This window comes from Tiliqua scincoides, chromosome 4 (genome assembly GCF_035046505.1).
Source record: "Tiliqua scincoides isolate rTilSci1 chromosome 4, rTilSci1.hap2, whole genome shotgun sequence".
In the NCBI taxonomy this organism is placed as follows: Eukaryota; Metazoa; Chordata; class Lepidosauria; order Squamata; family Scincidae; genus Tiliqua; species Tiliqua scincoides.
Genome location: NC_089824.1, coordinates 1133582 through 1160381, shown reverse-complemented (window position 1 = coordinate 1160381; position 26800 = coordinate 1133582). Strand labels below are relative to the sequence as shown.

At 55.8% G+C, this 26800-nt stretch overlaps 1 protein-coding gene across 1 annotated transcript; it reads left to right on the top strand.

Moving 5' to 3' along the window:
• Positions 1-14381: 14381 nt before the first annotated feature.
• Positions 14382-18619, top strand: SLC52A3 (solute carrier family 52 member 3). The gene is made up of 4 exons (XM_066623056.1): positions 14382-15131; positions 15177-15352; positions 17509-17632; positions 18407-18619. The coding sequence occupies exons 1-4, from the start codon at positions 14382-14384 to the stop codon at positions 18617-18619; spliced, it is 1263 nt and encodes a 420-aa protein (XP_066479153.1).
• Positions 18620-26800: the final 8181 nt, after the last annotated feature.

The following is a 26800-nucleotide window of genomic DNA, read 5'->3' as shown; positions in this document are numbered from 1 at the left end:
ACATTGTCCCCTCCTCAATAAACCACAAACCCAACAAAAATACAAAAAGCCCTGCTGCAGCAGGCCAAAAAACCCCTCTGGCTTCTCACAGTGGCCCCCCACCTGCCTCTGGAAAGCCCCCTCTCCTGCCATGGCTCACCTGCAACTGGGATTCACAGGAAGGCAGGCCCCCATGCAGGGTGACCTGAGGTCATAACTGCCAAAGAGGACAAGGCATCCCAAAATGTAGGGCATCCAAGAAAAAGGCAAGATGTGACATAATAAAAGCTAAAAACACTCGTATAGATGGCTTTCATGTGGTTAATTCAAACACTATATTATTTATTATTAAATTTAAAACTATATTATGTATAATTTATTACAAGAAGGCTATGCACTGCCTGCAGGGGCTGCTCACTGGGAAAAGGAGGACATTTAAGGAGGACATGCGGCTAAAAAAGAGGACATGTCCTGGAAAAAGAGGATGCCTGGTCACCTGGCCTCCCTGGATGCCTGAAAAAGGAGCTGGTTCCCCAAGCAGGAGAGTGCGCCAGAGGCCTGCTCTGGGGCGTTTTTCTCCCGCTGCAAAATACTGAAGAGGCACCAAGGAGGCTCCTGGAGTTGCTTGTGGGGAAAACACAGACTGTGGTTTCCTCTCCACCGACAGGACCATGAAGAGCATGGCCTTTGGGTGTCACAAGACCGGGGGTGGGGGATGCAGCAGCTCCACTGTGCAGATGAGGTGTCAGAGAGAACCGTACATGGGCGCTACCTTCAAGGTGGCGCTGGAGACAATGGCAAGCTCTGTCCCAAGCAGGCCATGTGCTGTAACTGGTCAACACAAACACACAGTGTGGCACTCACAGACCCTAAAGGTGGGTGGGGGGGGGCGGTGAGGTGAAGGGGTCCCAGAATGGAATGTCCACAGAATGAACAGGGGGGCTTTTCTTTTCCTCCTTTCTCCTGTTCTTTGTCAATTCTCGTTTCTAAGCTTGACCTCTGAGACCAGGGAGGCTCTCCCATTGGGGGGGGGAGGTGGACTGCCTGTCTCTGCAGGTACTAAGCACCTCTGGCTCACTTGGAGACCAAACAGAAGGGCAAGAGCCGAAGGACTCTTGGCCCTTGTCTCTTAGCCCCAGGGGGCCAGCTGCAGAGCAGTGTCCTCTCCCCACCAGCACTAGCAGGGGGCCTCTGCTGACTGGGAGAGGAGCAAGAGTGAGTGAGTGAGTGGGGAAAGGCGGCAATGGTGAACGTTTTCTTTCTGGCCTAGTGGGGAAGCCCTGCCCCCTGGAGTGATGATACCCACCCCCCCAAATCTGCAGGAGCAGCACCACCCCTTCCCAGCAGGTGTCATCAGCAGAAGATTCTGGCCAGGCTCTTGGCCTGCTGGGAGTGGAGAAGGAAACCGAGAGAGGGAGAACATGCCAAGCAGAGGTGGCCACTGTGGGACTCTCTGTCTGACCTGGCGGGGAAGCCCCCTTGGGCTGGTTTTCTTCAAGGACAGGGATCTTCCCCACGCCAACCTACAAGGACAGTTACCACCAGCGGGTAACACCAAAGGAGACGATACCAAAAGGGTCAGCCCCTTTGGGGAGTGACTCAAGGGCAAGGGTCCCCCACTCTTGCTGCAGCCTTCTCTGCCTGTGAGGCAGTGGACAGTGGGCACAGGGGTGGGCGGAGAACACCCGGTAGGCAAGATGGGTCCCTGCAGGACGCCAGGGTGCTGAGCCAGAGAAGGCTGGGGGAGGGTTAACACGGACATCTGGACAAGAGAGCGAACAGGCCTCTTGGCTTGGCAGGGCCCCTGCAGCTCCTGGGCGAGCAGCCGGACCACTCCCTCTGCAGGAGCCAGTTCACACCTTTGGGGTCCTTCTCGACTCTTCCCTGCCCCTGGATGCTGAAGGCCTGGGGAGCTGTGCTCAGCTGAGTGCACGGGCTGTGGCTGTGCCGAAGTCACGGAGGCCTGACCACAGCGTTCCATGCATCAGGGACATCCAAACTCGACCACTGCAATGCACTTGACCTGGGGCTGCCTTTGAAGACTGTCCAAAAGGGGCACTTGGGGCAGAATGCGGCCCCTGCTGGCTGTGGGAGCCCAGTCCTCTGACTCGGTCTGATCACTGCCCCTGTGGCTGTGCTGGTTCCTGGCTTGATTCTGGGCACAAGAGGTGCAGGCTTTGACCTAGAAAGCCCTTTATGGCTGGGAACCAGGGTCTGTGAGGGACCACCTTCTCCCATGCCAGCTGCCCACCACCTGCAGTCAGCTGGAAGAGCCCTTCTTTCAGTGCTAGCACTGGCCAAAGCTAGGCTGGCAGCAGCCACGCTAGGCCTTCTCTGTGAAGGCCTCACAATGATGGGGCTCCCTCCCCTTGGAAAGGAGCCCACCCTGCCTGCCTGCCTGCCTGCCTGCCGCATCCAGACTTCTTACACTCCAGTTCCTGCTCAGTTAATCTGGAGCTGGGGCGGGTGGCTGGGCTTTGCTTTCTCCTTTTGGTCTGTTCTGCTTGTTTCGTCTTTTTGGTTTGTTTCTTTAAAACTGCGGGCAAGTCCTGCTTTTCTGACTGTGCTGCTCTGCTGGGTCTTGCACGTGCTGCTTTTATGGGGTTTCCTCTTCATGGTGTTTTGTTTTTGTCATGCACACCACCCCAAAGGACTTGTTTGCCAGGAGAGAGACAGGACACAAGTCCTGCAGATAAAGGCATTTTGCTTCTTAGTGGATCCCTTATGGGTTTGATTTGTTCACAGATGTTTCCTTTTCCTGCTTTTGCTCTTTGATCTGATCCAGCAGGCTTTTCTTCTGTCTGGTGATCCCGAATCACTCACAATAGCTCAAAGGGGGGAGGGGGTTCAAGAGAAGAAAGTGCGTGCTGGTCAGCATGAGCCCCCTGCAAAGCCCACCCTCTCCAGTTCAATCAGTCCTGGTTTCCTCGCAGGCCATGCCAGTCTCTGGGGTCCATGTCAGCTGCACTCCACGCCAGCACGTCCCGTTCTCCTGCTCCTACCCTAAAGAAGGCAAGACCACATTCCCTGCAGAGTAGGACAGACAGCAGGTGCCACCAGCAGGAAGGAGTTTTGAGGGAGCCCTCAGGCCTCTTTCTTGCTTTTCCTTATGGTGCTTCAGAGCTGAAACCAATATTTACAAACACCTATTAGAAATCATCTGAATTTCAAATGTTTACTTTTTAACCCAACACCTGCAATTTGGCTGTGCAATTTGGGTGCATTGCAGTGCTTGACCTGATCTTGAGCCGAGTGCCTGTGCATGTTCTATGCCGGTGTCCCAAAGTCACCAGGCTGATCACTCACAATGGCTCAAAGGGAAAATGTTTATCTTTGGGGGCTTTAAGGGTGGGGAAGGTGGCTGTGGCTGAGGTGGGCACTGCCAGGACCCCAGAAGCACTCCTTTCGGGGGGGGGGGGGCAGACCTGGGACTCTTGTGCCAGGATTCAGCAGGAAGCCAGCATAATTTGTGTCATTTCCTCTGGGGAAACTCCCAGATTCATTCCCACTTTCTGCATATTTTTTTGCATATTCTATGTTCATGCATGGGAAATTATGCATGGGAAGGATAAAGTGGATAGAGAGATGCTCTTTACACTCTCACATAACACCAGAACCAGGGGACATCCACTAAAATTGAGTGTTGGGATAGTTAGAACAGACAAAAGAAAATATTTCTTTACTCAGCGTGTGGTCAGTCTGTGGAACTCCTTGCCGCAGGATGTGGTGATGGCGTCTGGCCTGGACGCCTTTAAAAGGGGATTGGACAAGTTTCTGGAGGAAAAATCCATTATGGGTTACAAGCCATGATGTCTATATGCAACCTCCTGATTTTAGAAATGGGCTATGTCAGATGCAAGGGAGGGCACCAGGATGCAGGTCTCTTGTTATCTGGTGTGCTCCCTGGGGCATTTGGTGGGCCGCTGTGAGATACAGGAAGCTGGACTAGATGGGCCTATGGCCTGATCCAGTGGGGCTGTTCTTATGTTCTTAACTACAATTCCCAGGAAGCCTTGCAGGTGTCTTGTTATCTGGTGTGCTCCCTGGGGCATTTGGTGGGCCGCTGTGAGATACAGGAAGCTGGACTAGATGGGCCTGTGGCCTGATCCAGTGGGGCTGTTCTTATGTTCTTATGCTGAGGCCCCTGGGGTTCATGCGGCTTAGGATTTCAGCGCTGCCATGAAATCATGGGCCTGTCCCAGAAGATCTTGGGCCTGACACACACACACACACACACACACACACACAGAGCTGGACATGTCCAGCTGTTGTTTTCAGCTGAGCAAGGGGGTCCGAATGTGGAGGAGATTAAGATCATCCAATCGTTGTGGGCAGATCACTTCCTGGTAAGGTTTAGGCTCGTTGCTGCTTCATACTTTCACAGAGCTGGGGTGGTCCGCCCCTGGAGGCTAGTGGATCCTGAAGATTTCCTGAGGGCTCTGGGGGATTTTCCTGCTGCCAAGACTGGTGACTCGCCTGAAAGCCTGGTTGACCTTGGAATGAGGAAAAGGCCAGAGTATATTAGTATTGGCAACCTTCAGTCTCGAGAGACTCTGGTATCGCGCTCTGAAAGGTGGTTCTGGAACAGCGTCTAGTTGGCTGAAAAGGCCAATTCGGGAGTGACAATCCCTTCCACACCAGGAGCAAGTGCAGTCTGTCCCTGGTCTGTCTCCCTGGCTATGGGCCTTCCTTCTTTGCCTCTTAGCCTCAGACTGTTGGCCAAGTGTCTCTTCAAACTGGGAAAGGCCATGCTGCACAGCCTGCCTCCAAGCGGACCGCTCAGAGGCCAGGGTTTCCCACCTGTTGAGGTCCACTCCTAAGGCCTTCAGATCCCTCTTGCAGATGTCCTTGTATCGCAGCTGTGGTCTACCTGTAGGGCGCTTTCCTTGCACGAGTTCTCCATAGAGGAGATCCTTTGGGATCCGGCCATCATCCATTCTCAGAGCAGTGGATGATATTGCTCCTGAGTGACCTTTGTCATGTCACAGACTCAGAGCAGTTCCTTGGTTCACTACGAATGATGAAGTGACAGGGTAGACATCTCAAGCAACAGTGGCAGAAAACTGGTGCTGAGTCACAGTGGACATGGAATAGAGTTCACCGCCTTTTCCGTGGCGGTGATAGCAGCAAAGCGAATTTTCTTCTCTACTACCATCGCATCTGTAGAGAACCATCCAGCAGAATTGCTCCATGGTGTGCGAGGCCTGCTCCAACAGGCCCTCCAACAAATCAGGAGGAACACAGGGATGCCCACCAGGACGCCTGCCAAGCACTTTGCTGATGGAATTGCTTGCATTCATTACGACTCGGAAGCCACAGTGGCAATGTCTGGTGATGTCCCCTTGGCATCTGCTAGCCCAGTTTTGTGGGATTCTTTTCAGCTTGTACAGCCTGAGGATGTGGACAGGCTACTTTGGAGTGTGAAGCCGTTGGCCTGCCTGCTTGACCCTTGCCCAGCTTGGCTTATTAGATCCCTGTTAGTCCTGCTGGACCACTCGCAGGTTTTCAACATCATCAATCATGGCATCCTTCTGGGCCAAATGGCCAAGCTGAGGGTTGGAGGCATCATGTTGCAGTGGTTCTGCTCTTACTTTGCGGACAGGTCCCAGATGGTGGTGCTGGGAGATGCCTATTCAACTTCCTGGCCCTTAAGGCGTGGGATGCCGCAGGGTTCAGTCCTGCTCCCCATGCTATTTAACATCTACATGGAACCACTGGCAGAGGTCATCTGTGTATTTGGAATGGGGTGCTTCATTATGCAGATGACACCCAGCTCTAGCTCTCCTTCCTCCAGATTCCAGGGTGGCTTTTGAAGTCCTGAATGTGATGGGGATGGGGATGAGGGCCAGCAAGCTGAGATTAAATCCTGGTAAGACAGAGGTTCTCTGGTTTGGACATCCATAATGCAGGTGCTGGAGTACTGTCCTGCATTGAATGGGGTTGCAATCCCTCTGAAGGAGCTGTTGGGGAAAAAACAGAGACTCAGCTGGAGTTAGAACTTAGTTGTTTATTAGAGAGCTTGGGACAGCATCCCCTGGTGGTACGGGAAGGCTGGCCACTTAGTGAGCAGCTTACAAGTCATACCTAGGGTTTTGGGAGGAGATCATCCAGTTCCTTATCGAATACAGTAGAGGCTTTCTTCACTGTGGCATCACTAGGATTCGCGTCACCTGGTGCGGGAGGCCTGCACATCACTCCATGCAGTGGGCGGGGCAATGGCCCAGGTGGTGGGTGTGGTGATGTACCATCGCCCCGCCCCCACTGGAGTTTTGGCTGTACCTTTTGATAGAACACAAATATTTCAATATGGTTTGTTTCATTGCATTCTGCATGAAATTACGCATTAATTGATGTACAGGGTGTCCACAAAAACACTCCCTGATTTCACAGTGTTGTGATATCTAAACTAATTCAAATATATTGATAAACATGTTGTGAACCGATTCTCTAACAACAGTTATTTCATTTCTGCCATCTCAGAGAGGACAGTGCATGGCCCTTTCTTCTTTGAGGGAGGAACTGTTACTGGTCAAAGTTACCTGGAGATGCTGACCAATTGGATGTTCCCGCAGCTAGCTGCTGAGGGTGATGACTACCTGGTGGTGGCCAGGTCATCGTAGAATTGATCTTTATCTTCTGCTGGAGATGGCAGAGTCGCAGCATATGCACTGATGAGAGTGACAGGTCCTGCTGATGACGAGCTGCAGGGACAAAATTCTTTCACTTCCTGCAGTAGGTGGGATGATGGATTCCAGCAGGGTATTTCTGACTGCAAAGCCAATGCCATGTTCCCTGGTCTCGTTTGGTGGTTTTCCCTGCCAGAAAAATGAGAAATTTCTGTCCTTGACAGATCCGGAATCCGGCAGCCTGGTCTCTTGAAGGGCTACGATGTCCATCTGCAGTCTGCTCAGCTCCATGGCGATGACAGCTGTTTTGCGGGCGTCATCTATTTCTTGCAGGTCGTCAGAGAAGCCAGGTGTCAGTCTCAGGCTTCTGGGATGACTCAAGGTCCTGTCGTAGGGTCTGCTGAGTCACCCAGACCGAGGAGCCCTCACGCCTTGGTTGCTGCTGTCAACGGCCTGAGCCTCACCCTCGTCCCTAAACTGATCAGTAAACAGAAGCACCTGGTTTTGGACCAGCCCTTGGGGCTGTGATGCCACCAGGTTTCCAAAGCAGGGAATTCAACTGGCCTAGGTGGTCCCTGCCCAGTGTCCCCTCCCACAGGCAAAGCCAGGTTCACACATGCAGCCATGTCAAATGGGGTCATTGCACATTTACCTAGGCTTGAGACTGGGAGGATCTGATGCTCCACCCCAGCCTGCACACCCACCTGTCACCCTGCTAAAGGGACCAGGAGCCTGGGGGGCATCAGGGGGGCCAAGGTAAGATCTGGCTTCACTGGCTGCTTGCCTTTCAATATCTTGTCAGTCTTTGCCACCTCCTCCTTTCCTCCTCTTGTCAGTTTACTGGGGCCTTTGTGTTCCATCCAGCATCTCTCCCACCACTGCTTTGATCTTTTATACCCTTTTAAAAGCTTTCTGCCACATTTTTTTAAAAGCTTGGATGCCACATTGACAGTGTCTGACGATGTCCCCCTGGCAACTGCTTGTCCAGTGTTGTGGGATTCTTTTCAGCTTGTGCAGCCTGAGGATGTGGACAGACTCCTTTGGAGTGTGAGGCCGTCTGCCTGCCTGTTTGACCCTTGCCCAGCTTGGCTGATAAGAGCTGCCCGGGGGGGACTGGCTGAGTGGACGGGGAGGGTGGTCAACTCTTCTTTGGGGGAGGGGACACTGCCGCTTGCTTTGAAGCGGGCGGTGGTTCGCCCCCTCCTGAAGAAGCCCTCCCTGGATTCCAATGTGTTGAACAACTATCGGCCAGTCTCCAACATCCCGTTTCTGGGCAAGGTAATTGAGCGGGTGGTGGCGGCCCAACTCCAGAGGGTCTTGGATGAAGCGGATTATCTGGATCCTTTTCAATCTGGTTTCAGGCCGGGCTTTGGGACGGAAACTGCCTTGGTCGCCTTGGTGGATGACCTACGCCGGGGACTGGACAGGGGGAGTGCGTCCCTGTTGGTCCTGCTGGACCTCTCGGCAGCTTTCGATACCATCGACCATGGTATCCTTCTGGGCCGATTGGCCGAGTTGGGAGTTGGAGGCACTGTTTTGCGGTGGTTCCGCTCCTACTTGGAAGGTCGGTCCCAGATGGTGGTGCTGGGGGATGCCTGTTCGACACCCTGGCCATTGAGGTGCGGGGTGCCGCAGGGCTCAATTCTGTCCCCCATGCTATTTAATATCTACATGAAACCGCTGGGAGAGGTCATCCGGGGGTTTGGAGTGCGGTGTCATCAATATGCTGATGACACCCAGCTTTATCTCTCCTTTCCTCCAGACTCCAGGGTGGCGGTTGAGGGCCTGGAGCGCTGTCTGGAAGCAGTGAGGATCTGGATGGGGGCTAACAAGCTGAAATTAAATCCGGATAAGACAGAGGCTCTCCTGGTTCGGAAATCCTCGATGCAGGTGCTGGATTATCAGCTTGCTCTGAATGGGGTTGCACTCCCTCTGAAGGAGCAGGTCCGCAGCTTGGGGGTCCACCTGGACTCGCAGCTGCTCCTGGATTCCCAGGTGGCGGCTGTGGCTAGGGGGGCCTTTGCTCAGCTTCGGCTGGTGCGCCAGCTGCGTCCGTACTTGGATCGTGCAGACCTGGCCACGGTGATCCATGCTACGGTGACATCGAGGTTAGATTATTGTAACGCGCTTTATGTGGGGCTGCCCCTGAAGACGGTTCGGAAACTGCAATTAGTGCAGAATGCGGCGGCCCGTGTGGTCACTGGAGCTAGGCGGTTTGACTCTGTCAGCCCGCTTCTCCGGGGGCTACATTGGCTGCCCATTCGTTTCCGGGCCCAACTCAAGGTGCTGGTTTTGACCTTTAAAGCCCTATACTGCTCTGGGCCAGGTTATCTTAGAGATCGCCTACTCCCATACAATCCGGCTCGTCCTCTCAGGTCATCAGAGAAGGCCTTTTTACAAGTGCCGCCGCCTAAGGAGGTACGTGGGGCGGCGGCAAGAAATAGGGCCTTCTCAGTAGTGGCACCAACGTTGTGGAACTCCCTTCCCCTTGACTTGAGAATGGCTCCCTCTCTTGAGTCCTTTCGGCGAGGCCTGAAGACCTTGTTGTTTAACCAAGCCTTCTGACGTTCTGGCCTTTTTAACATCTTTTATATATCTTTTAGTTGCTTTTTTACAGGCCCGATTCCTCTAAGAACTGCTGTTTTATGCTCTTTTATTCTGACTCTTCTGACTACTGTTTTTATGGGTTCTGCTAATGTGTTTTTTAATATGTTTTTATCTGTGAAATTATGTTTTAATTTGTTTTATATGTTGTTAGCCGCCCTGGGTCCCTTTTTGGGAGAAGGGCGGGATAAAAATAAAGTTTTATTATTATTATTATTTCTGGGCTTGCTAGACTTGTGTGGTGGCAGCAAGAATGACCTTTTCCCAGTTTATTCCCAGTTGTGAGGGCAAAGCAGGAAGAGGGTGCCAGCCAGTCATCAGTAGGCACTGCAACAGATCTGCCCATGGCCTCTCCCTGCCAAAGGATGGTCTTCCATCTCCCTTCCTCTCAGGCTGGCATGCCCCTTTCTCACCCCTGTGCCCAGCCTGACATATGCCACTCATTCCAGAAAGGTCTCTGAGCATTTCCAGCGTCTTCTCCCCCTGGAATGGACAGAGCTCCATTATGGGCTATGTCAGATGCAGGGGAGGGCAGCAGGAGGCAGGTCTCTTGCTGCCTTGTGTGCCCCTGGGGCGTTTGGTGGGCCGCTGTGAGATACAGGAGCTGGACTAGATGGGCTTGTGGCCTGATCCAGCTCTTGGGGCTGTTCTGATGTTCCTGTCATTGCTCTGCCTGCACTCTCCTTTCCTGCCCAGAGAGGGGAGAACTTTCCCCCTAACTTGGGAGAGCTGAGCCTGCTTTCTGGTGTGTTTCAGCCAAGCTGGGGCCAGAAGCAGCTGAGTGGAAGGGCCAGGCCCAGCGCCACCCAGTGCCAGCCCCTCTCTTTCAAAACTCTGATGGTGCCACACCCCCGCGCAGGGCAGGGTGTGATTTTGACAGCCAGGAGGGTGCAGGGCCGGGAGAGCAGGACAGACCGTCCCTGGCAGCACACAGCGGGTGCTGAGCCTCCCTCAAGGGCCAGGTAGGAGTGCGGAGGGAGGGGCTTGGCAGCCTTGAATGGCCACTGCTGGGGAGAGGCAAGCAAAAGGGGGGGCTCGGCTGATGTGCTCGCACTCCCAGCACTTCCAGTCACCCTGTCCCTACCTTGCCCTTTGAAGAACAGTGTGTGCACTCGCTAAGGGGTGGGGGGTGCTGTGCATCCTGCAATGCACAGCAGGATGCAAAGCCCTCCCTCCCGCCCCCACTATTCCTAAACTGAAACAAAACCGGTTGTGTTTAGTTGTTTGCAGACAGACCCCCACTTCAGACAGGTCCCTGCCGTGCAGGCTGCTGCAGGATGAACGAGTTCAGCGGGGGAGGAAAGCAAGGTGCACTTGTGGGGGGAGGCAGGGGGGCCTCTGGCAGAGAGCCCTGGCCTGGGGTTCCAGTCTGCAAGGGTGAACAAGCCCTGTGAAGTGCAGGAAGGTGTGTGCAGGTGCAGGAAGGTGTGTGTGTGGACACTGAGCTGGGGACAGGCAAGAGGCCCTGTCCTGGCTCTGGAAGGAGGGGTGCTGGGCCTCAGCATCCCCCTGGCAGCCCCCTCCCTCCTTCCCCAAAGAGCTGGGACCGACTGTTGCTTCTCAGCGTCTTCTGCCCTCACTCAGTCAGGGCAGAAGAACTGGTCTGGTGTGTTTGTGGGTTTCTGTGCACTGGGCAACAGGAGGCCTGCACACGCCCAGAGACTACACGGAGAGGTGTGTTTACGTTTGTGTGTGACCTCTTCAGACGGTGTGCCTGAATGTGTGTGTGTTTGTGCATCCAGCATAGTCCCTCTGCCTGTGCTCCTGAAGCCCTGTTCTGTCATCCCTCCCCCCCATTTTAGCATTTCTTCCGATGGGGCAAGGACAGGGCTGTGGTGACAGCACATGGATTGCATTGTGCTGCTTGCCTTCCCACCTTGACTGACGCGCTGCATCCCACTTGCACCTGGGCGCTTGTCCTTGGGAAACGAGGATCCTTTAGAGCAGCCATTTTCAACACACTGGTGTGCCGCGAGTGGTCCACAGGTGTGCCACAGGAATTTGGGGGAAAGTCATTTATTAGTAGGGCCAATGGGAGATGTGAGCCCCCAACTGACAGCACGGTGTGCCTTGTCAGTGGTCAAAAACCTGATGGTGTGCCTTGACCGTTTTTGTGCTTGAGGTGAAAATGGTTGAAAACCACTGCTTTAGAGGCTGGCTCTAGGCACGTGTCCCTGAGATTCGAGGGAACAAGGCTGCTCTCACTGGCTTCTCTGTGGCAATGAGCAACTCCACACATGCCACTTTAGCACCCTATTGTGTGACGGGGTGAAACCTGCATGCAGACGGTGCACCCAAGTCAGGAAAGGGGGTGCTTCTCTCCTGGGATGCCACGTGGGCCAGGCAGACACTCGTCTCAGTGCCCAAGGGAAGCCGGGATCCACTGTGCGCCTTCCCTCCAAGCCTCTTTTGAAACCCCAGTATGAGTCGTGACAGAACTTTGCCCTCCAGGATTCTGTGCTCAGTCGAAGACTGGCAGCCGGACAAGGCAGGAGGAGGCGACAGGCTCACCCTGCCTGGGGCCTCCACGTTCCTGGGGAGGTAGGTGTGTCACAAGGCTACCTCCTGGCCCTTCTGGCAGTGGCTAATGCAGACCAGGAACTTGCAGCTGATGCTGGGGCGGTGCTGCTCCTCTGTCTACACTGGGCATGATCAACCTTCCTGCAGTACTTGGAAGAAGCTGCCCTCGCAACCGGGGCCTTGCGGTGCTGAAGCAGGCATCCTGAGCTCCTGCCTGGGCAGGGCCCACTTGCTTCTTGGAAGGACTGAGCTGGCTGACTCAGCAGCCCAGCTGGTCCAATTCAACTTTCCAGCACTGATGCAGCCATGCCAATGGGGTGTGCGTGGCATCCTGAGGCGGGAGGGCAGTCATGGTGGCCTCCTTAAGGTGAGGGAACATTTGTAGCTGCATCAATGCTGGAAAGCTGGATAGGATTTGGCCCTTAATGTCCAGAAATATGGGGCCCTTCCACCTTTGGGCCTCGTGCTTCCAACTGGAAGTGGCTCTGGGATTCAAAGGCAGGGACAGATGGGAATCCTGGCAAACATCAAGTAGTAGTAGTAGTAGTAGTAACTTTATTGTCATTGTGCTACAGCACGAAATTTATGCGCCTTTGAGATACAAGCATAAATATATACTACAATTCCAACAATCACACTCTACACACTCACCCACACATTCTATACGACATGCATCACAATCTAAAAACAGTATAACAGACCATAATGCCCAGGAGCCTGGTAACAACTATATCGCCTCATTCAACGTAATTATGGCTGTGGGATAAGAACTGTTCAGGAATCGTGTGGTGCTGCTCTAATAGTTGTGTATCATCCACCAGAAGGCAACAGTTCAAAGAACTTATGAGCAGATGGAAGGGGTCTCTCAGTATACTGTGTGACTTCTGCAGACAGCGAGATGTATAGATGTCCTCCAAAGCTGGTAGATGAAGGTTGATGGTGTGCTGCACAATCTTAATAATTCTCTGCAGAGCTTTTTTGTCCTCTGCAGAGTAATTTCCGTACCACACCAAGCTATCATAGGTTAGGACACTCTCGGTGGTGCAACGATAGGAAGACACAAGCAGCTGCTGTGACAAAGTTAATCTCCCAAGCTTCCTCAGAAAATATAACCTGTTCTGTTCTTATGTCCACCATGGAAACGCCCAGCCCTTTCCGCATGAAAATGTGAGGAAGAGGAACCTTCTGGGAAAGCCTTTGTGGAGAGGAAACACCTCTGCGGCACTTGTCCAAGTGGCCTGCCAGCAAAAACCTGGATCCTTTTGATCTTGCAGTCCAGACCCAGATAAAATGGACAGAAGTCTGGCTTTGAAAATGGAGCAGCTGCTCCCTTCCGCAGAGCAGGAGATGGAAATCTCAGCCCTGGGTGGAAAACCAGCCCCTAGGAAATGAGGGTGTTGAGACCAGCCTCCTTCCCAGGAGTCTTGTAAGGCACCATGTGGGGAAAATGGACCTTCTTAACTTTTTCTCCTTCTCTAGTAGAACTCAGTTTCTAGTATGATGAGACACTGACTGAGCAACAGACACACAGCAGACAAGAGCAAGTCCTTCTTTTCATATCACATGATTAATTTGTGGAACTCACTGCCACAAGATAGCCACTGACTTCTGTGGTATTAAAAGGAGATTAGAGAAATGTGCAGAGAGGTCTTCTGACCCATTTGCAACACTATGTCCCTGGGGTCTCTGGAGCCACTGTGCTTCTGAACACTGGATGCTGTGAAACAGAGGCACGCATTGGCTCTGGGCTTCATTTATGGGCTTCCCAAGGTGCTGTTGGACGATGGACCCTGTGTGGGTCTGACCAGGCAATCAGACAACCTAACAGTCCTGAGGAGGGCTAGTGGTGCTTATGTGAAGTGTTTTGGGGAGTGTGCTCGTAGCCCTCCTTTGAGGCACCTGCCGGGAAGGCCCTCCCCACCAACAAAGATCACCTCAGGAAAAGGAAGCCTTCAGCAGGGGCCAGTCCCTGTGACTTGCTAGTGGCCAGGGCAGATGGTAGTCCAGCACAGAAGAGCAGCAGCAGCCATGTGCTTGTCTGGGGGTCCTGCCCCCCCCCTCCAGTTCCCCTGGCAGTGACTGGCCTGAGCGGTTGTGCAAGGACTGGGGCAGGCTCTCCCTTCCTACCTCTGTCAGGATGAAGGGCTGACACACAGAGAACATCTGCGCAACTCTCTCCCACAGGAGTGAGTCTCCATCCAACCCCAGTCACATCTACGGAGGGGATTCCGCTGTAGGAGATTCCCTGCAGGGGTACTGTTTAAATGTGCGCAACCTGTGCATGCTCACCATCACCATCTCACACACACACCCCTCTATTTCTCTGTGCACGTTTGCAGTGGGAAGCCCCAGTTTCGACACACAGCAACACTGGCATCAATAGCCATAATTCACGGGAAGCTGCACATGCAGGACTCGTGAAGTTTCCTGAGGACGCAAGTGTTGCTCTCAGAACAGGACTGTTGTGGTGGAGAAAGAACACCGAGGGAGATGGGGATGGTCTGCTGAGAACCGATGAGCGAGGACAGCGGTGGCAAATGCAGTGCCAGCTGCACACATCTGGCAGAGAGGGGCATGCGGGGCAGAGGCGGGTCCGCTAATGCTGCATCTTGTTGCATCGTTCCAGAGCCAGCTGCAGCGGACGGCGAGGCCATGGGCTTGGTGGTCCACCTCCTGACCTGCCTGCTGGGCACCGGTGCCTGGGTGGCCATCAACGGCGTGTGGGTGGAGCTGCCCCTCCTTGTGCCCGAAGCCCCTGAAGGCTGGCTCCTGCCCTCCTACCTCACCATCATCATCCAGCTGGCCAATGGGGGGCCACTGGCCGTCACGCTGCTGCACCGCTTCCTGCCCGGCCGGCTGAGCGAGGTGGGCCTCATCTACGCCCTCATAGGCCTGGGCGGCCTGGCCTGCCTGCTGCTGGCCTTCTTCTGGGGGGAGACGAGTGTCGTGGGTGGCGCCCGCCACAGCACAGCCCTCCTCTCCCTGATCTTTTGCCTCGCGCTGGTGGACTGCACCTCCTCGGTCACCTTCCTGCCTTACATGCGGCGGATGCAGCCCCAGTACCTCACCACCTACTTTGTGGGGGAGGGCCTGAGCGGCCTGCTGCCAGGGCTGGTGGCCTTGGGGCAGGGCGTGGGCGCAGTGCACTGTGTCAACGGCAGCCACGCGGGCAACGCTACCAGGCTGCAGGTGGAGCAGCAGGCGGCCCGCTTCCCTGTGCGTGTCTTCTTCCTCTTCCTCACCAGCATGATGGCCCTGTGCCTGGCTGCCTTCGTCCTCCTCAATCACCTCCCACTTGCCAGACAAGAGCACGTGAAGGAGGGCCGCCAAGCAGCACTGCAGCTGGAGGAACGGGGCGGCAGCCAAGTCCCGGCGGAAGCCCAGCCTGCGACCAGGGCTGCTGTGGGAAGAAGGGCCTTCGGTTCTGGCGCCTACTCCTGGCCCCAGGTGGCCTACATCTTTGGGATGCTGGCCTGGGTGAATGCCCTGACCAACGGGGTACTGCCCGCTGTGCAGTCTTACTCCTGCCTGCCCTACGGAAACTCTGCTTACCATCTGGCAGCGACCCTGGCTAGCTTGGCCAACCCGCTGGCCTGCTTCGTTGGAATGTTCCTGCCCAGCAGGTGAGTGGGATGCGGAGAACGCAGCTGGAACGAGACCAGGACACGCGGGGCCACCTTGCTCAGGGCTGGGCTCAAGGCAGAGGTGTGGTGGCTGTGCCACAGCACAGCACAAGGCAAGGGGGAGGAACTCAACTGTTCCTTGAGTCAACAGGCAAGTGGCCATTGCAGGTGACATTCAATACTTGGACTTTCAGAAAGCTTTAAGTAAGTCCTCACCAAAGGCTCTTGAGCAAACTGGGCTGTCCTGGAATAAGAGCACAGCTCCTCTTGTGGGTCAGCACCTGGTTCAAGGACAGAAGCAGTGATTAGGAACACAGGTGCAATTGGCACAAGTGGAAGAAAGGAAGAAGTGGGAATCTGTGCTAGGATCTGTACTTTTCCATTTGTTCATAAATTATGAATGCCTGTTAGGGAGATAAAGCAGGGTAGAAAGTTGTCAATCAATCAATCCATCAATCAATCATCTGGACTTGGGGGGGGGGGCAGCAGGATAGCCAAATTTGCAGATGACACCAAACTATTCAGGGTGGTAAAAACCAAAGCAGATTGAGAAGAGCTGCAAAAGGATCACTCCAGACTGATCCTGTGACCAGGCAGCCAATGAGAAAGGTAGTTCAGTATCATAAAGTAGGAAGTGATGTGCCTTGCTGCAAAAACTCCCAGGTTCACATACAGGTTGAGCCTCATTATTCGAACTATACCAAATCATTTTTAAAAACAAAGTTTCTTTGCTCCAGTGATTGAAAAACAGCCTTGCTGACCTTTGTGATGTAAGATAAGAGTCATTAAGAAGACAATCCATCAATCAGTCTTCCTCCAAGCGCTTAGAAAGGAGCTTCACTCAGCCCCTCCCTTCACCAATGCAAAGTGATCACCTTTCTTTCAGTTGCTCAGGGGGAAGGGAGGGTTGCCTGGAGAGAGAAGGATTGATGGATTGTTAGCCAGCTGCCACCCCCTCTCTCATTAAGGAGGCCATTGTTAAAGGACTGCTCAGTTTTTTTAACTGACTTTAAAGGGATGCATTTTCCCCCTTCTCCAGGGATCAGCACATTCCTTCTCATTTGCAGGGGCCATTCCTGTTGAGTCAAATCCGTGGATAAAAAGTCCGTGCATAAATAGGCTGGACCTGTATACACCAATGGGGACTGAGCTGTCGATTAGTGATGCTCCAGGAAAGAGACCTTGAGGTGGTGGTGGAGAGCTTGGGGAAGACACTGACCCAATGTGTGGCAGCAGGGAAGGAGGCAAATCTTATGCTGGGGTCATCAGCAAAGGGATGGAGAAGGACTGCATCTTGCATTGCCCCCCTACAAGTCTATGGTGTGGCCACATGTGGAATACAGTTCTGCTCCCACACTGCAAGAAGGTAGTGTAGGCCTGAGAAAGGTGCACGTGAGGGCAACCAAAGTGATCAGAAGACAGGAACCCTCAGGAGGCAGGGCGAGAGTATGCAGGGCTTTTCACTTGGGAAAAAGACAATGGGGGGACGGGACATGACTGAGACTTTTAAAATTATACATGGTGTGGTGAGAGTGGGAAGAGCCTTCCTCCGCCTAGAACAGGGGCATCCAATGACACTGGGAGCTTTAGGCTGGACAGAAGGCAGTCCTTCCCACAGCATTCAAGGCATCAACCACATTTCTTGCTACAAGAGACAGTGGTGGCTACTCACTGCGACAGCTTTGAAAGGGGTTGCTTAATGGCTACTAGACCTGCTGGCCACGCGCCACCTCCAGGAATCCCAGCTGCAGGTGAGACGTGGCAGGAGTGCCCTCCTCTCCTGCTTGGGGGCTTCCCAAAGGCGGGGGGGGGACTTTGTGGGAAACAGGATGCTGGACTGGATGCTCCCCCCTTGGGCCTGACCCAGCAGGAGACAGGGCAGCAAAAGGAAGTAACAGGCCGGGGGGGGGGGGGGGGAGAGACGCCCAGCTGACAACCAAGCCAGGCTCTGCTCCAGACCCAGCCAGGGGGGTCAAGTTCTTGCCACTCGGCTTCCCCCACACTAATGGAGGTGAGTCAGAAAACCCAGAGTGAGCAAGGATCTCAGAGCTGAATGTCGTGGTTACTGGCTTTGCAGGGTTGTGGGGGGGGGGGGAGCTGGAGCAGAAGGGTCGGTGTGGGACTCCATAACTCTTTTCTCCTCTCTGCCCTCCCAGGTCCTTGGTGCTCCTGGGGGCCCTGGCCACCATCGGCTCGCTCATTGCCGCCTACATCCTGGCTGTGGCAGGGCTGAGCCCCTGTCCTCCCTTGCTGCAGGTGCCCGGCGGGGCCATTCTCATTGTGAGTGTGCATGACCGGGGCACGGCCAGCCCCTACAACCCCAGCAGCACTCCATCAAAAAGTCCTCGGGTGGGGGGCAGGTCCTCCAGTTCCTCTCCCAGACGGACTCTGGTGTGCTGGAGGAGCCCCCACTCATGTCCCCCTCCGAGCCACAGCTCCCCCCCACTTCACCCCTGTGGCCCTGCACAGACCTCCCTCCCTCCCTGACCCTTGCTGGGAGCCCTCTTTCCTTGAGGACCAGTCACGTGACCCTTGGGTTCTAGGCTGGTCCATGTGAGATACCAGTCACTCTACTGTACTAGGAGGGAACCCCTTTTTCATCCATCCTAAAGCTGCCAAAGAAAAGGGGCCACCACCAAAAATAACCCCCTTCCATCACTCCTGATATCACCCGTTACCAGGGAGGCAGTGCCTCTGACCAGAGACAGGCCCATGAAGATGCCCAGGGAGGAAGGTGAGGGGAAGCTCCTGGTTTCCCTGGTCCTGCACTGCCCACAGCCACAATTGTGGGTGAAAATTCCCACTGACCAGCCTGGCACTGACGTCTGTTGTGATGTGTGTGTGTGTGTGGGGGGGGGGGGGGTGTTTTGCTTGTGATGACACCAGGTAGTGCAGTGTGCTAGCAATAAGGAGGCTGGGTGGAGCGAGCACAAGAACATGCTCCATGGCTCTTGAGGACCCTGATTCTCTGCCCACAAGGTTGAGGGTGGCAGGGGGTATGTGAGACACTTGCCCTTGACGCCACCCCCTGGTGACACCTGGATCTCCCCACAGGTGCTGTGCTGGGTCCTCTTCACAGGCACTCTCTCCTACGTCAAGCTGATGATTGGGGTGATCCTGCGGGATGAGGGACACAGTGCGCTTGTCTGGTGTGGGGCTGTGGTGCAGCTGGGCTCCATGGCGGGAGCCCTCACCATGTTCCCCCTGGTCAGTGTCTACAGCCTCTTCCACTCTGGAGACCCCTGCAATGCCAGCTGCCCTGGCTAGAGAGGCTCCGAAGGAGGGGCAGGCAGCTGGCAGGCCAGACCGCGTGACGCCAGTGCTCCATTTCAGCAGAGGATCCGGATGCACAACTCCAGCACTGCGGGCAGCTGCCCTGTGCTCACCTGAGGGCATCTGAGCAGGCAGGAGCTCCTGCCTGGGATGTCACCCGCTGGGTAGGTGCAGCTTTGCCCTGGTCTGCCAGGCAACCCTGATGCTAAGCTCGGCTGCGGGGGAGGGGAAAGGACGGCCCGAACTGGCCACTGACGCTGCCTTTTGCCGCGGCCCACAGAGGGAGCAGTTCCTTCTCAGGGTCTTCGCCGCTCCGAGGCCAGAGCCCCGCCCGCCATGTGCCTTTGAGGTGTGACTGGCTGGTGCGTGCCCGCCCTCGAAGCCAGTGGGCGGTGCTTGGGGGGGCCGCACTCCCAGTGCCTGGTCTGGGCACCGCTCGGGGGCAGGCGTCTCCTCCGCGTCAGCCTCGCTGCGCCGGCGCCTCCTCTGTGAGCCCCTCGGCGCAGCGTCGCCATTGCGCTGCCTGGACGGCTCTGCGCTCCTGCCGCGCGCTGGGGCTCGTGCGTCCGGGGCTGGACCTCCCGGCACGGCTGACGCTTCCACCCAGCGCGGCCTGCCCGGCAGGGGAACTCTCGCCTTGGCGGCCGGGGGGCCGCGACCCTTCGCCGCCTGGAGAGCGCCCGAGGGCCGGCGGGACTCGAGTTCCCCAGTCCCCGAACGCGCCTGCTGAGCCTCTCCCGCTCCCGGAGCCCCAAGAGGGGCAGAGGCGGCCCGCAGGGCGCCCGCTGGCAAAGCCGCCCCGTGGCTGCCCCCGAGCACTTCCAGGGGGGCCCGGCCCACTGCAGCAGCGCCCCCCCCCTCGGCCGCCCTCCGGGCTTCCCGGGGCTCTTCCCCTCCTGCACGAGGCAGCCCCGCGACGCGGCCCCCGCAGCGAGGAAGCCCAGCGGGCGGCGGCGGTGGCTCTGGGGGCCCGGCAGGCGAGGCGAGGCGGACTGGGCGCCCCGCTCCGAAGGGCTCCTGCGGGAGCCTCTGCCTCGCCCGCCCCGCACCTGCCGGCTGCTGAGCAGGGGAGCCCCTCCGGCGAGTTCGGGCCCGCTCCCGCCCCCCGCAAGGCCCGGAGGCCGAGCACGAGGCTGCGGGTCCCGCAAGGGCCGGCCGCGCAGGGAAGGGGCACCGAAGCCGCCTCCAGGACGCGCGGCTGGAGCGAGGAGCACCCGCGGGCAGGTGCGTCCGAGCCCCGCGCCGTCCAGCGGGCAGCCTGCGGCCCCGCCTGCGCCCCCGCCTGCGGGCGGCGAGCCCTGCTCCCGGGGCCCAGGTCGGGGTCGGCTCCAGCGCGGCTGCCTGCCCGCCTGCGCCCGGCTTGGAGGCTGCCTCCTGCCCGCCCAGGGGCCTCCCGAGCTCGCGGCGCCCCAACCACGGCCTGCCCGGACCCCCGGCCTTTCCCCGCAGACGGGCGCCCAGCAAACGGCACCGCCAGCGAGACCCGTGGGGGGGGGGTTCTAAAACAGAGACCCCGCACCAGAACCGGGCGGCAGCGACCCTCCCCAAAGACCGCCAGAGCCGCTCCCCGCAAAGCCAAGCCTGCCCCCCTGCCCAGCCGCCCCGGCGCCTCTGGGATTCTGCATGGGGGGGGGGGCTTTGCTCTCTGGGCTGTGAATGCCCCGCCTGTACGGGCCAGCGCCCCCTCCCCCCTCTGGAAGGGAGCCACCTGGCTGGCTTCCAGGGTTCCAGCAGCTCTCACTCGGGGATCCATCAGCACCGTCTCCTGCTAGACCAGCTGTGCAAGCAGGGCGTTGGAGTGCCCACCAGGCTCCCATGAGCCAGGGGCTGCCCCTGGGCCCCCACAAGGAATCTGGGACAGAGCCACTTGGAGACAGTGGCGGTGCTGAACCAAAGAGATCAGGGGCCTTGGCAGTCTCCCCCAGCAGGCTGGCAGTGCTCACCTGAGTCTTGGGCTGGCTCTCTGCTCCTGAGTGGCCTCTCGGCTCTGAAACTGACTGCCTTTTGGCCTGTGCCTGAGCTTGGCCTGGCAGGAGAGCCTGAGAGGAGCCACTGGTGTAGCCTCACCGGTCCCCCTTTGGGAGTGGCCTGGGAGCTTGGCAGGCTAAGAACATGAGAACAGCCCCACTGGATCAGGCCCATCGAGTCCAGCTTCCTGTATCTCACAGCGGCCCACCAAATGCCCCAGGGAGCACACCAGATAACTAGAGACCTGCAAGGCCTCCTGGGAATTGTAGTTAAGAACATAAGAACAGTCCCACTGGATCAGGCCACAGGCCCATCTAGTCCAGCTTCCTGTATCTCACAGCAGCCCACCAAATGCCCCAGGGAGCACACCAGATAACAAGAGACCTCATCCTGGTGCCCTCCCTTGCATCTGGCATTCTGACATAACCCATTTTTAAAATCAGGAGGTTGCACATACACATCATGGCTTGTAACCCGTAATGGATTTTTCCTCCAGAAACTTGTCCAATCCCCTTTTAAAGGCGTCTAGGCCAGATGCCATCACCACATCCTGTGGCAAGGAGTTATACAGACCAACCACATGCTGAGTAAAGAAACATTTTCTTTTGTCTGTCCTAACTCTCCCAACACTCAATTTTAGTGGATGTCCCCTGGTTCTGGTGTTCTGTGAGAGTGTAAAGAGCATCTGTGTATCCACTCTGCCCTTCCCATGCATAATTTTGTATGTCTCAATCATGCCCCCCCTCAGACACCTCTTTTCTAGGCTGAAGAGGGTCAAACTGTAGCCTCTCCTCATAAGGAAGGTACCCCAGCCCAGTAATCATCTTAGGCTCAGAGAGTTGCCAGGGTCCCAGCCAAGAGCTGGTGGCCACACTTTTTTGGACTGTGGCAGGGGAACATCCCAGCTGAGTCTGCAGCTTTCCAGAAGAGCATTTGAGTGGACACGCCTTTCATGGTCACTCTAGAGCAGCCATTTTCAGTGTGCCGTGGTGTGGTCCCCAAGTGTGTGCCGTGGTGTGCCGTGAATGGTCCCCAAGTGTGTCGCGGGAGTTTGGTGGAGGATCATTTATTAATAGGACCATTGGGGGATATAAGCCCCCACCAACAGCATGGTGTGCCTTGTCAAATCCAAAAACTGCTGGTGTGCCTTGCCAGTGTGCCATGAGACAAAAAAGGTTGAAAATCACTGCTCTAGAAGGAAGCAGGCACAACTCCTCTGTTGCCCAAGGCCGTGGGTGGGAGACTCGTGCTCCAGGTGGAAAGCCTGGCTTGGGACTGAAGTGGGGGTGGGCCTGCATCGCCCACCTCATTCTTTGAATGCTGGTGCCACAGCAATGGCAGTGGCACAGCAGTGATTGTTCTGGAAGCACCAGACACTGGGGGGATACTGGGCTGTCCCCTTCCTGAGAAGGATGTGGGAGGAGTCGGCAAGCAGACAGTCTGGCCTAGACTGGAGGGCAGTGGAAAGGCAGGGAGGCAGCTGCATGGCAGGCAGTGGCGGCAGGGCGGGGCTGGAAGGGAGCCAGGCTGGGGGGGCGATGACAAAGGCTTTCCCAGAGCTGGGCCCCAATGCCAACTCATGCTGAAGTGGCAGCCTCCTCAGAGACAGGCAGCCACACCGCCCCTGCAATTAGATCCAGCCCCATGGGCCTCAAGTCACCCTTGCCAGAGCCTTTAATCCAGGATGAGAGAGATGGTTGGGAACAAAAGCCCTTTGAGATGCTCCAGGGCCACAAAGGGACCTTTGTTCTGCTGGTGGCACCTTCTGGATGGTGGGGTGGGGCGGGAGGTAGGGGTGGACTGGGCCTGGGGGCTTGAGTCTCCATCGGCCTAGGTAATTGGAACGGACAAGGTACACACATCCAACACTCTCTTCCAGGGTTGACTCCTTGCTAGCTGAATGGATGTAGGCAGGTAGACAGGTGGACAATCTTCATTCTCCACTGTGGCTTAGCCTATAGATGTCTATTCTCCCATTTTCCCTGACTTCATCTTGGTTTTCTTCCTTTTTTGTCCTGTGGCAAATGTTAAACTGTAAGCTCCTCAAGGCAGAGGAGCGCGATACTACCATAGTCTTTCGAGACTGAAGGTTGCCAACATAACAAGGCAGAGGCCTTCCCCTTTGCACAGTGGTTCTGGGAGAGTTTTAGAGCCACTAATACTTGCATGGTCGGGGGGGGGGAGGCAGCAGCGCGATCCCCAGGATTGCGCCGCCCAGGGGGGCTGCAGGGGCTTGGGTGCACTTACCCAAGCCTCCTGTAGCCTCTCCAGGCTGCAGGGAGCCTGGCACGACCTGCTGCAGGACTCCCCACGGCAGTGAAAGTAAATGCGGAGCGATCGCACTCCACTTCCGCTTTAGCAGGGCAGCAAGACGCTGAGTCCCTAGAAGCAGCCGTAGTCCCCAGCAGTCAACTGCTGGGCCAGGACCTTTCAGGGCCAAGCTCTTCTGCAGATGCAAATGCATCTGTTAAAGACAAGCTTGGGCCACCTGTGCTTGTCTGGCAGTCCACTGTGGGCATGGGCGTGAAGTAGCTGGCCTAATGCAGCAGCCAGGCTCTTCTGGCGCTGAAGACAGAACCGCCCCATGTTTGGCAGCCTCTTCCACCATCCCTGGTGACCATGTTCAGACAGGGGCTGAATTTGGCGTGTGAGAGCACAAAGGTAGGTGGGCTAAAGCTGCTGGGGATAACAGCTCAATATACCATGAAACTGGTTGGTGCCAGTTTAAAGTGCAGCAGGCATCACCATGTCACCAGCTCACTGAAATGCAGCTCTAGCGTCTTGTAAGACGATGCAAGCCATGCCCAGTACTGACTTCAGCCCTCAGCCTGCCTGTGCTGTTGGGCATCCTGCAGCAGGCTGGTGTCAAACTGTTTTAGAAAGAGATGGTGGGCGGTGAAGGGGGGTGAATGGGATTTTAAGGGGCGATCGGAGTTAGAAGGGAATATCTGAAATATATCAAGGTGATGGGATCTGCTATGACAATATAACTGAGGGAGAAGTGCCTGCATGCCAATGGTTGTGAAAGAACATGGGAAAGGAAGCAGTGTCTTCTGAAGTGGGACCAGATAGCTAGGCAGAATGATGGTGTGAAGAGTTAACTCTAAAGCAGAGAGTCAGAAGAATTCCAGAAGGCCAGATGGCCTTGGGAGCAAGCAGGCTAGTACCAGAGCCAGGAGATAACACAGGTGCAGAAGATGAAATCACGCCACAGGCGAAGAAGTACCAGAACCAGGGGACATCCACTAAATTGAGTGTTGGGAGGGTTAGGACAGACAAAAGAAAATATTTCTTTACTCAGCGTGTGGTTGGTCTGTGGAACTCCTTGCCACAGGATGTGGTGACGGCGTCTGGTCTGAACGCCTTTAAAAGGGGATTGGACAAGTTTCTGGAGGAAAAATCCATTACGGGTTACAAGCCATGATGTGTATGTGCAACCTCCTGATTTTAGAAATGGGCTATGTCAGATGCAAGAGAGGGCACCAGGATGCGGGTCTCTTGTTGTCTGGTGTGCTCCCTGGGGCATTTGGTGGGCTGCTGTGAGATACAGGAAGCTGGACTAGATGGGCCTATGGCCTGATCCAGCGGGGCTGTTCTTATGAAGGGTATGTGCAACAGTTCTGATTGGTCCAGTGGTCAAAGTGGACCAGGGGATGTGACTGGTCCAACAGCACAAGCGGGCTGAGCATGACTCAGCAAAATTGGGATTGGTAGGCTGTTCCGTAAATTTGGGCTGGGTCTTTGCTCTGGGTCCCCTTGGGATTGGCATAAAGCAAGGGGAAGCTCTGCCTCTCTGAACATCGAATTGACAACAATGTAACCTGTATATAGTCATGTGGGTAGGATAGTCCTAGCTAGCTTTCTTATTTTGTAGGAGTAGTCATGAATGCATTGACATATGTATAGCTGCCCTTGAGAAGCCCATTGCTATGGGTGGCAGCTACCTGCGTACTGACAGTTATTAATAAAATATATTTACTCTGATTTCTGGAGCGTTGTGTGTTCAGAGGAGGCATGGATGACTCAATCATCCAAGGGTGAGCACCCAAAGACTGGGGCATCCCAGTATCCTTCACAGACGCTGTGCAGAAGAAGCTCCCTGCCCAGTTCCCTGGCTGCCTTGTTCTGGACTAGCAGCTTCCCTCCAGTCCCCACTGCAAAGAAAGCCCCACCACCGCTCTGAAGCAAATTGCGTGGCAGGCGTGAGAGGAGGCAGCACTGCTGGGAAGATGCTCCTTTGGGACAGGTGGGGCTCTCCCTCCTTGGATGAGAGCTGGGCAGAAGGGATTGTGACGGCAGTGGCACAGGGGCCCTCAATTCCCCTCCCTCCCCCCTTCCCAGCAGGCTCAGTGTCTTCTTGCCCTGTGGAGTGCAAAGGAGGATAGCTGCAGGGGCTCTCTGATGTGAACAGCAGTGCTGACAACACCTGGTGGGCACCTCCCAGGAAGAGGAGTTCTGAGAGAACCCAGGGAAAGGTCTCTCCGTGGGCCTGGTCCGAGATAAGGCAGCTTCGTGTGCCCTAAGGGGGAATGTTGACAGGTGCAGGTTGTCCTGCAGGGCCCAGAAAACCTGCACCTGACCAGTGTGTCTCAGCTGCCCTGTGATGGAAGGGGCAGGTGCCTTCATTGCTCCCGCCTCCTCCCGGTCTCCTCTTGGCCCCCTCCCCCCAAAAAGCTACAGCTGTAACCTATCTTGCCAACCTTTGGATTGGCTGCTCCGTAGCCATGGACTCCGCCCCAGATGGGAGAAGTCCATATAATGGACCTTTTCTCCCTACACAGGTAGAGAAGGGTCATTGTATCCTGAAGAGTGCAGCCTGGTTTTGTCTGGCTTGCTTAGCATATGCAGTTGCCTGTGGCCATGCAGGCACCACACAGGTGGGTGCCAACCTTGGGGGGGGGGGCAGTAAGGGTGGCTGGTTTGCATCTGTTCTTGCATCTGTTGGAGAGAACTCCAGGCTCTCACTCTCTCTCTGCCTCAGTTCCCCCTCTGTACAAAGGGCCAACTTGGCTCAGTAGCTGGAACAGCGGGTTGTCAGTGGAAAAGGCACCTGGGCTCACATCCCAGCTCAGCCCAGAAGCTCCTTGGGTAGGAGGGCTGGTAGGACAGGCAGTCTTGAGACAATCCCGGTCAGATTGCTGCCTGGAAGGGACGGGGCTGACCAGTCGGAGCAGTGCAAGCCAGTCCACGTTGGGCTCACTGTGGTTTTCTGCCCTGAGGAACGAGCAGGGTGCGCAGCGCCTCTTTCTGGGTCCCAGTGGCAGCGAAAGCCATTGCTTTTCTTCTACAAGCCAGCAAGATGAGGGGGCAGAGTGCAAGCCTGGGGGAGGGCAGGCAGGCATGTGTGTGAGAGGGAGGTGCAGGTGTGGGGGGTGTGTGTGTGCTGCTCCCTCACTGGCCTGCCTGCAGTGAGCCCTGTGTCACAAGAGGGGACCCGTGTGGGCTTTCACTGGCAGTTCTTGTTCCTTCTGCTGGAGACTTTCTGGGCAAATCCCGGCCTGCTAAATTTAAGGGAGATGGGAAGCTGGCTGATTTCAATTTTGTGTACCTTCAGAAAAACAAACAAAAAACTTGTCATTTGCCTTCATTTCTTATTTGAAAGGCAGGATAAATATTTTTAAAATAAATAAATAAATAAAAATAAAAAAATGCCTGGGCTGCCTGTGTCAGCGGCCCCAGAGTGTCTTCTGCGGGGCCTGTGTCATCACAGCTGCACAGGCATTTCTGCTCTGACTTGTAGCTCAGGCGCTAAACCATCAAAATGCACTCCTCAGCAGCGCACTTCCTTTCCCTCTTCTCCAGATTCCTCCTGCTTGCCACTGCTCTGATTCTCCTGGCCATTGCAGTGGCCGATGGTAAGCTGCACCCCATCCACTAATGGATGTGTGGGGGGAGGGACGCATCCCTGAATGGGGCTGGAAGCCCACAGAGAGCGCTAAGACTGGCCCGACTGGTGGGCCTTGTGCTGGCCCAGGGGGGTACCCAAGCCCCAGAGACATGGGACCTACCCTTCTTCTCTCCTTCTCGGCAGAACCTCTGACTTCTGCACTCCCCACATCCCCAGCAGGAAGCCAGGCACCAGGTAAGGACTTGCCTTCTCACAGGGTGCTGGGAGAGCGTGAGGGTCGGCACGTGTGCTGTGCTCTCTGTTTCCATCCTGACCTTGCAACCGAGCAGCACGTTTCACCAAGGGCCATCTGCGGTCCT

Coding starts and splice junctions, on each gene's coding strand:
- SLC52A3 (XM_066623056.1), top strand. CDS start 14,382: ATGGGCTTGGTGGTCCACCTCCTGACCTGCCTGCTGGGCACCGGTGCC. Junction 15,132..15,176: donor AGCCTGCGACCAGGGCTGCT/GTGGGAAGAAGG, acceptor TCCTGGCCCCAG/GTGGCCTACATCTTTGGGAT. Junction 17,633..18,406: donor CCGGCGGGGCCATTCTCATT/GTGAGTGTGCAT, acceptor ATCTCCCCACAG/GTGCTGTGCTGGGTCCTCTT.